The sequence below is a fragment of the Lates calcarifer genome, linkage group LG12 (assembly GCF_001640805.2).
Source record: "Lates calcarifer isolate ASB-BC8 linkage group LG12, TLL_Latcal_v3, whole genome shotgun sequence".
Taxonomy (NCBI): domain Eukaryota; kingdom Metazoa; phylum Chordata; class Actinopteri; family Centropomidae; genus Lates; species Lates calcarifer.
In genome coordinates, this window is record NC_066844.1 from 1,841,695 (window position 1) to 1,853,852 (window position 12,158).

A 12,158-nucleotide genomic window follows, 5' to 3' on the forward strand; every position below is an offset into this window, starting at 1 on the left:
CCTCCTCCTCCCAAACCAACAGGCCGTTGAGCTCGCTATTCCTGCTCGCTATCTGTGTGTGTGTGACTGAGTGTATGTGTGATTCATTGAGATGATTCCTCATACCTGTGTGAGCACGGCCTGTCAGCGCATCTGCATGGGCCTCACGACACACGGCGGCCGGACTCGTTCTTACTGCATAAAAACAGCAGTTACACAAAAAAAAAAAACACACACACAAGCACCTGCTCCACCTTCTCTTGTGCGCCGGCTATACATCAATATGACACACACACACTTTTCACGGACGAAAATACTCGCGCCACATGAGGATTTGCATGTAGATGCAAACATGCGCAGACATCACTCAGTCATTTCCACATTGGCCTGACCTGGAGTGCTCGTCCCTCCTGTTCTCTGGTTTCTAAATACAGTCAAGAGCATCAGAAAGGGCCGCGGCCAGTTTTAGACCCTTTATCACTCTCCCTGCTCTGCTGTCATAGGAACCATGCAGTCATTTCTCTGACAACCTCCGTCAAATACATGTGCATGTACGTAGGTGTGTCAGGGGGAATCGATGGCTTTGAAAAGCCTGTGTTGTTGCTATAGGCCTCTGAAGAATTGTCAGGCTGCATTTTCATCAGCCATGTTCAGAGCTCAACCTGTCTGATTCAAAAAGTCCACATAATCACAGTAATGAGCCGGCGCTGGCTCGTTTTCAGAAACACACTCACTTCCTTTGCCAAGAGCAGAAATGTGCTACAGTACTGTGTCGGTGACATTGGTACGGAAACATATGGATGACATACAGTCTCTCACATTACGTACAGATGGACGGAGCCCACAAACAGCAGTGTGAAAAGACAGAGCGAGGCGCACAACAGACGGTGGACCATACTGTCTGTAGAGCTGTATGTATATTAAACACCTCGACAGCTGTTGGTACATACCTGTTTATGCGTCTGGAGCCAAACTGCCAGTTGTGCTTCATTGATTTTTTTAATATACAAAGTTTATATTCAAGCAGCAGCAGCACACTGTATTGTTAATGAATTAATTTAATGTCTATTTAATAATTGAAGCTGCAACACATTTTGAGGATTTTGACTTCTCAAGGCTTTTTCTTTTCAGAGACACAAGTGGTGATTTGTCTTCAGGCCTCATCTTTGTTAGAGGATGTCAAGTTTCTTTGTAGAAAAGTGTGATTTATTTGTCATGTCATTAACATATTTTTAACACAGATTTTTCAGTGCCGCTGAGAAATAAGTAACATTAACTTTTATTTTCTCAAGTAACGTTAATAATAATTTCAGTATTTTATAACAAAGAGCGTTAATCTCACTGGTTGTTTTTGCTAATCACCTTCTGTTCACTGACAGGCTGTGATATTTCAGTGGTATCTTTTAGTGGCTGATGAATTACTTAATTATGTTCTTAAAAAAGTCATATAAAGATCATTACTGAGAGTTTTTCCATAGAGGTTGACATGTTGTGACACAGCATTACTCCACATGTGCATGAGTGTGTCTGTATGCACATTAATATGTTTGGATCAAACAGTCTTGTTTGCATGCAGAGATTTGCATTGTTCTACAGTTGCTGCCTGTATTCAGTAGGAACACGTTGTGTTTTGGCATTTTTTTCTCACACACACTTCAGTTGAGCAAACATTACACATCACCCCTTGTTTACAGAACAAACTGGGCCATATTGTCATATTCCAGCCAGCCTAATACAGTTATTTGATATTCAGCTGTATGTAAATTGTAACTAGCACTGCTTTGAAAGGCTTTTTCAGATCTTATTGTCATATGAATCTAACTCCAAACTTTTAAAAGGAAAGGTCACAACTTACTAAATTTAGTGTCTCACCCGGGGAAGCCTGGTTTATTGATGCAAAGTAGCTCCAGTAAAAAAGAAAGAAAGACACAGCAGGATGTCAGCACAAGGGTTTTCTAGTTCTGAAATGCAGAGTTTGATACACGACGTGCTGAGATATTAACATGTGCAGCTGAAAGAAGGTGTGAGAAACCCTTCAGTATTTTATATCGTGAACTGTACTGTGACAGTTGTCTGTGTCGATCGCTGTGTGTCTTCCTCTTCTGTCTATCCATTTATAAATCATAGCTGTGCAACTGCAGCCAAGAGTACCACAGTGTTTATTCCTACAGAGTCCGGATGTATCCCATAATACGCAGTAGATAAACAAAAACATCACCAAACAAATATGAGTCAGTGATTACTATAAGCCTGACAGCACCAGCACAAACAGTAACCTGCTCTTTAATGTAGAGTGGATTTAATCTTGTGTTCAGTAGTTTGTACCAGAGGGAACGCTCTGTTTGTGCCCAAGTGTCCATCAGTGGCCTCAGTCAATTCAAGTCAGACCCACTCTCCTGTCAGATTCACTTGTACACACACACACACACACACACACACACACACACACACACACACACACACACACACACACACACACACACACACACACACACACAGAGAGACCTGCAGTATCCCAGCTTATTGACTCCCCTGTCCTCGATACGACCTTCAGATGGGGGATAAAGGAACATTCCCTCAGTTCCTCCTGACACTCAGCGGTCATCAAGTATTGATTGGTTTAAAACATTGATAAGATCGATTCTCTATCAATACTCCTGTTTTTTCTTTGGGAAAGCTGCAGTTTCTCTTTCTTTCATGGTAGATGTCATGGTCCTAGATTTAATTTTCAGTGACGTTTTTAATGCAGATAGTATTTAACGTTAAAGTTATTGGGCTAAATGCAGCCACAGGTTCTCATAGTTCCTGCAGTGTTCCTACTGTACTAGCTCTGTAATGGAGCTGAAAACAAGGCCAGAACAGTAGATTTTTCTTAGGAGCCTCAGGGTGTTTTAGATTAGATAGGGTTGGTTGTTTGAACATTATGATTTCATTTCAAGCTTCTCTCTGGGAAAGCGACTGCCTCACTGGAGTGTTCTTGAGCAAGACGCTATCTTCTCACCACTGCCAGTGTGATGTTAAATAAGTGACCCTCTGCTCTGACCTTCCTGACATTTGGCAAGGTGGAGGCAATTTCCCTGCCGGGATCAATCAGGTGTTACATTATTATTCATTATGAAGCAGGACTCATTATACACATACTCGCATCCATACTCCAGCACAATGCTCTCACCTTGGAATTTGATTCTGTAATGCAATTTAATGTCGTCTACCTGGTCAGGGTTTCGGCCTTGAGTTAATTCAGCCTGATTAATTCAACAGTGCCCAAACAGAGAGCTGAAATAATTACAAAACACACACATAAGTTATGAACATTACAAAAATCACTGAAGAGGAAAACTGGCAGCTCTGTGACATAAATAAATAAATACATAAATGGAAAAATAAACATAAACAATGCCCAGGGATGTAGATGAACATCTCACTGTAGAATTTAAACCCCATAAAATCAAGATGCCAAAATAAAACCATAGTTAAATAACTCTCTCTAAACGACAAGAAAACATCATGAAAAATGTAAAACACAGAAACAAGATGTTGAAAATGACAGTGGAGACAAACTAAAATGACTCTGAATATAGAGCGCAGCAGTAAATCGGAGCCACAGAGACTCGTTTTCCTCAGTGGCAGCAGCAGCATGAAGTATCTGTCATCATCCTGGTGCATGTTGGGAAACTGAGGCATTTATTTTTGAAGATTGTCCTGATCCAGTTATATGTATGTTTTAGCTCTTGTATATGAATATTTTAACATCAAGATCAACATGTTGATTACTCTATCTTATTTAAAACTGTTCATCACTGCTCTGCACATCAGTATGTAACATGCTGCTTGCATGGCCTGTGTTACAGTCTGAATAACTCTCGCTTGTTGCTGTCGCCGTCTTCTGTGGCGTCTCTGTAAATCTCATCATGTTGATGGCTCTTGAAACAACTCGCCAAAGGACTGCAGTTGGAAACTGGCCAGGTGGCTAACATTGGCACATTTACAAAAATGCTGATTAATGTGTGTTTTATAATGAAATTTAATGAAATATCAGTAACAACACATAACACACAGACACAGAGATATCTCAGGCATGTTTTAAGGGAATCCCTTCAAATTTGGCACAAATGTTCACTTGGACTCAGTGATTAACTGATAAAAATTTGGTGGTCAAAGGTCACTGTGACCTCACAAAACACATTTTCTGCCATAACTCAAGACGCTAATTAACTGTAACTGGACTGGTTGGCAGAGGCATAGAACTGCAAGGCTGTAATTCTAGTTTACATACTGTATGTGCTGGAGTTATCCTGGAGTAAGTTATTAACTTGTCTTGCTGAAGACCTCTAAAACAGAAATCATTAGGCCAGTCAGGTCTCTGCAGGAGGGCGTCGGATCTGACAGTAGAATCTTAGAAGAAGTAATGAAAATTGGCTTCACGTTGAATATGTTTGTAGCACTGCATTCAGTTAGGCTGGATATGATGATTCAAAAACTCCCGATTCATGTACTTTAGAATTCAATACAAGCTGTATTTAACCTCGTGGAATTGTAATCTTGGTCTACCTGATGTAAAGTCACCAATGGAAATTGAAGCATCTCTGCATTTTTGATTTGAGTGGATAGTACTATTTTCCCACATGCTTCGCTGACCTTGAGGTCCACCTACTAGTCATGAATATTTATGGTTGCAAGTATTTATGCAGACACCAGAGACTGATTATAAGATCCAGCATTTAAGCTCTGCTTCCTACCTAATGTCTCTGAGTTGACAGCCTGGTGTGAGAATCAAGAGGAAGATGGGAAGAAACTGACGTTTCCTTAGTTTGTAACTAAACTCCAACAGTGGAAATCCCCATTTCACATCCACAGTGGTGCAGCAGGAGTTTCCTCATGGATGATGATGTAACAAGGAAACAGCAGTGGAGCAAATAGTTTTAGCTCTGTTAGACAGAGCAGACGAACATAGAGCTGCTTTGGAGGAGTGTAGGGTTATGGAGGTTGGAGACTGTGGTTCAGGATGGTGGAAACAGTGAGGTCACAGACTGCCCAGAACATGGTTTGACTTCTCAGCATCTTGGCCTGAAGGGGTTTCTTTGTGTGAACCACATCTTCAGTACTGTTGGTGTCAGTGTGTGATAATCCTTTTGGTATTTTTAGGCTCTCATGTCAAACTAAGCAGAGGCATGGTTGTATAAGTGATGGTGTTCCTGCACAAGAGAAGACACGTCTACACATTTTCAGCAGTTGTGAGTTCATATTCACTTTCCATATTGTAGTATTTATTCATGTGAAGAGTGATGCTCAGTTGTAGTGTACTGTGACATGTTGCAGTCATATTCTAGTGGATGCGGTTGTGTAAAAAGCAACCTCAGCCTCAGACTGATATGACACAGTTGACGGTTTCAGTTCATCATAACTGTCTGAAGTCTTCAGCAACAACATTTACTATTCTAATCATGGGGCTTTTTCTGGGAAAATTTCTCTGGTGTACAGGAAGTGATGAGTTTCGTGTTGCAGGTTTTTTTTTTTTTTTTTCAGAGGTAATAGATAAAAGACAACACCGTACTGAGCAGGGGCAGGAATATCTATGTTTGACTCCCCTGAGGACTGTAGTATATGTCTGCTGGAAGCCTGTCCTTTGCTGCACAGTTGCATGGTAACACCAGTCCTCCTTCTAGCTGACAGTGGCTGCACTGTGAGTAAAGGAGATGTTGAATCATCAGCCAGAACCAGGATCTTTCATCCTGCCAGCCATCTGTGAACTTTACTGTTTCGTTATATTAGAATTAATACTAATAATACTGGAGTTATTCTGGTGATTGTGCTGTTTGGGATGTGTATGAAAAGGCTGCAACATCCTGAGGTTGGATGGAGGAATATTCTGCATATTAAGTTTTTAGTCACAATGTGATTCACACATCAAACAGCTTGTGCCCAGAATGTGATTTTTCCACACCATGTTTCACTCTTTGCTGTCTATGATTCATTAAATCCTCAGTTAGTTAACAAAAATACAAAAATTAAAAATCAAGAACCAACTACTAAACAGTAACATCTTTCTCTCTCATCCTCTTTCTCACCCTCCATTATTTTTTCTGACTTTGTCCTTGTTTCTCTCTCTGTTTCCGTCCTCCCTTTTCCTTTTCATCCCTCTCTCCTATTTTTGGTCCTTTTTCTCTCTGACCTTCCCATTATCTTTTGTGGCTTTCCACAGGTTTTCATCAGTATATATCATATTATGTCTCACCCTCCCAGATAATATTAAAAAGGAATTCCTGCACAGTTCTTTCTGACCATGCTGTCACTTTAAATGAAGGTATTACAATACATGTAGTAGTGTATGTAATACTGCAGATTTAGCATACATGGATGCTGCAACTGAACAGTGATTTACAGAAGCATTAAGTGATTTTTTTGGGTCACTTAGTCATTTCTAAGTGCTGTACAAAGGCAACTAGGCTTTTAGTTCTTGAAGACTCTCAAAGGTTCTAACTCCTTTCATATGAAATGAAACATCTTCAGCAACCTCAAGTCCAGTTGCCTTTGTATAGCACTTGGAAAATGCAACAAGCTGTAATCAAAACACTGACACATTATCATCCTATGAGGTTAATATGGTGAACATGTTGACAAGGCAGTTGCCTATTTACACATCCATTCAACAGTTATTATCAGTCCCATTATTCAGTCTATTTTAGCTCTGCTTTTGGTCTCTACCAGCTCTAGGTCAGGATGAAGAAAAGACCAGACTCTTTAGCTGCTAAATACTCCACTGTGTTCTCCAGCTAGATGACAAAATTAGCTGTTGGGTGAGAAGTGTACTCTTACTGACTACAGCTGGCTGCTGCAGCTGCTGAAAATAAAGTTAATGAGACAGATGAGAGTGAACCAAAACAGTTGAGCTACAGCCCCAAATCACAAGCTGAAAGATGCTAAAAGCTTCATACAGCTAGAAGAGATCTGCCAAGTCGGGTGATGATTCTTGGAGTGTTTGTCACTGCGAGCACTCTTTTCATATTACACATCGTCATTTGATCCATTTTTAAGATGAAAATATTGAATAGAAATGATAATAATAGTAATCACACTGTGAATTCTCAAATAAAAGCTGGTAATAATGGACAAGAGCAGCAAACAAAAGCTGGTCGCTCAACAAGGCCCAGTAAATATATTGAGTGGGGGTGGAATTACTGCTGTAATGACTCACACAGTAAATTCAGTATAATATACATTTCCACAGCATTAATTCCATTAGAACAACAACAGAGTCAGGTCAGGCTCCAAGTTTCTCTCTTTAACTGAGAAACTGTTTTCATCTGCCAGATAATTCTGTTCACTTTGCTGTTTTTTTTTTTTTTTTTTTTTCCCCCGATCAGTGTGAAATGTTCTACCATCAAAACTCAGCGCTTCCTGCAGAGGTCTCGTGCACCGGGAAAGGGAGCTGCTTTCATTTCTGACACATTTTTCTTTTTCAGATGTTCACTGGTCTCCTGAAGCACACGCCACCTCCGGCCTCCGCTGCAGCAGCCTCCTCCTCCGCCTCGGACCAAAACAGCAACGCACAAAACACAGTTCCCACAATCCCACGGGGACACCTGGTTGTGGGCCCCAAGGACCAGCTCCGCCTTCTCACCCCCGTGGGCAGCACGGCGACGTCCAATCACTGCACGGCCGCTGGGGCCCACACCACTAAGCTCTCCGGAGGAGCCCCACGACCCCCCTCCTCCCTGAGCGAGGAGGACGATGGAGGGGGTGGAGGGAGGGTGAAGAAGAAACGAAAGAAAAAGGACAAGAGAGAACGGGAGAAAGGAGGAGGGGAGGTGGAGGAAAGGGAAAGCAGCAAACCAAAGAAACGAAGGGATGAGAAGGAGGCAACAGTGGTCACGCTGAGGAAGAGCAAGGAGCCCAAGGAGAGCAAAGAGCGGAGGGAGCGCAGGACCAAGGGGAAGGAGGGCAGGAGTGGGGGAGACCTGAAGAAAGTGGCAGGGGGGAAAACGTCAGGTGCCGCGGTGGCCCCCGGACCAGCTCAGGTGCCTGTTAAGGTACCCGGCAAAAGAGGGAGGAAACCGAAGATCAAAGTCCTACCTCCTATACCCACGAATCAAGGTACGCTGTGACAATGTCTTCGTGGTGGGAGTTTGTGTGAGTGCTGTGTGTGTGTGAGTGGAAGGTTCAAGTTTGATGAAAATAATGATCTCTAACAGCCCTGTTTATAAAGTCACACAGCTGTTATGATATCCTGGGTATTAGAGGGATTTTCACACCTGTTATCTATTCTTTATATTGAGCTGGAGAAAAAAATGTCTTGTTTTAGAAATATGCTGTACGTAGGTGTAGATAGGTTGTACTGAATCTTAATGACTGAAAGTGATAAATTCCCCCACTTTTTGAAGCTTTTACGTGTCTTAAAACAACTTAGGTTGCTAACGAGCGTCTAAATGAGACCACAGAGGTCGTCGGGGACGTTAACATGAAAACCCATCTACTCACCAGTCCACCTTTACAGCCTCGTTGTGTTTCTGCTCACGCTCTTTCAAACTATCACTAACTTTCTTAGAGGAAAGGCTTTTGTAGAAGAGGTTGGTGCTAAATCAAGTTACCAGTGTTGATGTTGAGGTAATGTTACCATGGTGTAGTTTATTTACAGACTAACATTAGCTTTTTACTTCTACCAGATGTATTTTTTCCAAAAATGATAAAGGTTTTGTTCATTTATGAAGATTATCTAGCTAAACAAAATGTTCAAGTATCATAAACTGCAATAATCCAAAAGCCAACCGAAAAATCCCACAGTGATGCTAACAAAACTGTGTCATCCCTGTAGCGCTCTATAGAGCCAGGTTAATATGAGTCTCCATAATACATCAGATGTGTGTTTGTGACTCTTTCTGCGTTGAGTCAACAACTAAACAAAGAGTCAAAAGTGCAGCCCGACAACAAGCTTTGAAGCTGGAACATTTCAGCTCTGACAGATGACAGCTGTTCTATTCTTAAATGTCCTTAAATCATGATCAGACATGTTGGGATAAATGACTTATTATGACGTGATTGTAGCTTTGATTAAAGCTGAGTAAGTGTTATAGTGTGTGTGCACATGTGTGTGGGGGCAGCTGCATTAATATTCTTTCAAAGCCGAAAAACAGATTTCTCTAAAGAGTCAAAAATCGTAACAAGGCATGTGTGAAGATGCCGCTCCCCATCATGAACCATGATGATGCCAAACATCTTTAAAACATGTGGAGTAATAGAATATATAAATGATTATTAAATAGATTAGAGGTGCTAATTAAGTAGTGATAAGTGTGAAAAGGTCAGATGATGTTTCTATTTATACAGGTTTGGATACTGACTGACATTTTACGGCCTTTGTTCTGGGCTTGCATGGTTCATTTTGAAGAACATCTTTTGAATGTTTCACAGCAGAGCCGCATGTGTCCTGCTAGCCTCTAGTACATTCCAGTAGCCAGTGGAAAACCTTAAAAGTAATGAAAGCACATTTTTTCCAACTCACAGATGTAAATAAAAAATGCACACTATCTTGCCTCTCCTAGGTTTTATCACCTTGTCTATCGCTGTTGCTTTTTGTTGTGTTCTGTAAGCTGCCTGGCTGTGACTGTCTGTGGACAGAATACATTGTGAAAGCCATACAGTCATGGAAAATGCATACCCACACATATACAGCTCGTCTAATTATACAGGGAGAGTCAGTAATGCAAAAAAAAAAAAAACAACAACACGCTTTTCATACTTCTGCTCTTGAATATATATTTTTTAGACAATCCCATGACTCTGCAGTGCTTTATTGGATGGTTGCACACTTAGTAAGACAAATAACAGTTTTTCTGCAACTGTATTATGGAGAAACTCCACTGTTGGTTTGAGTAGAGTTAAGACGGATATGATCTGCTCCCACATGGTGTCACCTGCCTCTTGTTTTCATCTGACAGTGAAGAGCTTCACTAACACACTCAGAGGTTTACTCTGAGTGTAACTTTAGTCTGTCACCCCAAAGATTTCAGGTATTTTCCATATAATGAGTCACCCGTGCAGTAAAAAAGCAGCTCCTCACTTGCCTCCCACCTGCAAAATTGTTAATTAGCATGCACAAGCAAGCTGAGCCTACCTCTGCTGGGAATTGAACCTGTGTCTGCAGCAAGGTTTTTTTCCCCTGCACCCTCAAGAAGTGGTTTGTTGGGAAAATCAGATCCAGGTCAAGACTGGCTAAAGTTACCCTGAAAGTGTCACCAAGCTTTTAACAGGATTTGGCTTTAGCTCCCTCGTGTTCACTTCCTCTTCATGTTTTCCACTCCCCTCTCCTCCTGCAGCACCTCCTCCTGCCCCAGGACTCCACACTAAGGTCTCAGGGCAGGCTCAAGGCGCCCAGGCCAAGAACCATGGCCAGGCCAACAGAAAGACCCCAGTCCCCTCAGCGCCAAAACAGAGGGGCCGCAAACCCAGGTAAGATATTTTGACCGGGTAGTAAATCGCAGGAAGAGAAAGAAATTTATAAAAAGCAAATAGCAAGAAAGAAAGTGAAAGTGCCCCAGAGGTGGGCACTGATGGAGTACGGCGAGTGAGGCAGCAGTAAACCTGTCACCCCCAACAAATTATGCAGTTTTTCTCTGGGCAACTCGGTGACAAATATCTCACTTTGAGGGTATGTTTTGGCTTTTTTGCTTTATTTGGGAGCCAGAAAAGATGGGAAGGAGAGTTTTATTTAGACTCAGGACAACGTGGATACACAGTATGGTTTACACCTCAGCAGAATGACTTACTGGAGGGAAGCTTGGATTTTGTGATTTTTGGAAATGAGGTAGAATGAAATTGGCTCCCCAAATTGTTGTTGAAATTGGATCTGAGATGTTGCATGTGATGGATGAACAAACAAATAGATGAGGGCTTCATTCTAAAGGCCTGAAAACAGACTCTTTTACATCCTATTCAGTCATTAAAACACCTTGTACTCACCTCTCCTGTTACTTCTCTCACTTGAAGATAAGCTGATATATGAATCTGATGTAGATGCATTTTTATTTATGACACACTTGACTTCTCTTATCACACTAACAACCTTGTCTGTCAGTGGTTTGGGTGCACACAAATTCCTATTCTAACATTAACCACACAAAACATCAATGTAACCACACCCTAACCAGCCCAAGGCAAATACCTAATCATAACATTTAAAATAAAATCTCACGCCTTGTCCCAGCATTTTTGTTTTGGTAAACCAGTCACAGCGCCTAACCCTCATGGGATCCATAATTTCAGCAGACACAGACAAACTGATAAACTGCTTGTTCTGTTCCAACAATATTTACAGAAGAGACAAACACAGAAAAGACACTGCATGTCTTTTGATGGCAGAGTTATAATTATTAAACTCTCTCATGCCTCTGTCTGTCTTCTGTCCATTTCTTGTTTTGTGTCTCTTCCCTGTCTTCCCCAAATTGTTCACTTTTTCTGTCTTTATCCCTCTCCCTTTCTATTTTCTCACTCCTCTTTCTGAGCCCACTTCACAACAGCTGAGTGCTCTTCAGGTTGAGCAGAGATGAAGGCACAGTGACATGCCGGCAATAACACGTTTTTTTTTAAAGTCCCAAATGTAGCCACTGAAACAGCTATACAAATATTTAACAAATGAAGGAATAATAATATTTAATAATAATATTTCTCTTGTTAGTTTGACAGATATTTAGCACACTGTGGTCAGTGAACATTTAATACGCACACAAAATTTAATTGCTACATCTTGGATTTTCTGTGTGTCACTGGGTTGTTGCTGTGCTCCAAACTAAAAATGCTAATTATTTTTGCTATGTAAAGACCTCATTAGGAGTAAAACTACAGGAAACAACAAACAGAAAAAAATACACAGTGGCACAGTATTTAGACTCACTTCACTTTGTGCACTTTGTTGTGTTGTAGATTTAATTTTAAATTGATAAAAATGTCACTTTTGCCCATCAGTCTACACTCAGTAACCCATAATGACAAAGTGAAAAAATGTTTTTAGAAATGGCTAATTTATTAAAAATCTGCCAACTCTAGGAGGAGTCCTGGTTGTTCCAAACTTCTTCCATTTTGTATTTATTGAGGCCACTGAGCTCCTGGGAACACTCAAAGCTTTACAAATGATTTCATACTCCTGGTCTCCAGGTCTCCAGTCAAGGTCTGGACTCATCTCAAGC

General features: G+C 41.1%; 1 protein-coding gene across 1 annotated transcript in view; it reads left to right on the forward strand.

Moving 5' to 3' along the window:
• chd6 (chromodomain helicase DNA binding protein 6) overlaps positions 1-12,158 on the forward strand; it is a 90,263-nt gene that overhangs the window by 31,060 nt on the left and 47,045 nt on the right. The window contains 2 exon segments of the mRNA XM_051074206.1: positions 7,443-8,073; positions 10,293-10,425. Of these exon segments, the coding sequence (XP_050930163.1) occupies positions 7,443-8,073; positions 10,293-10,425 (764 nt within the window).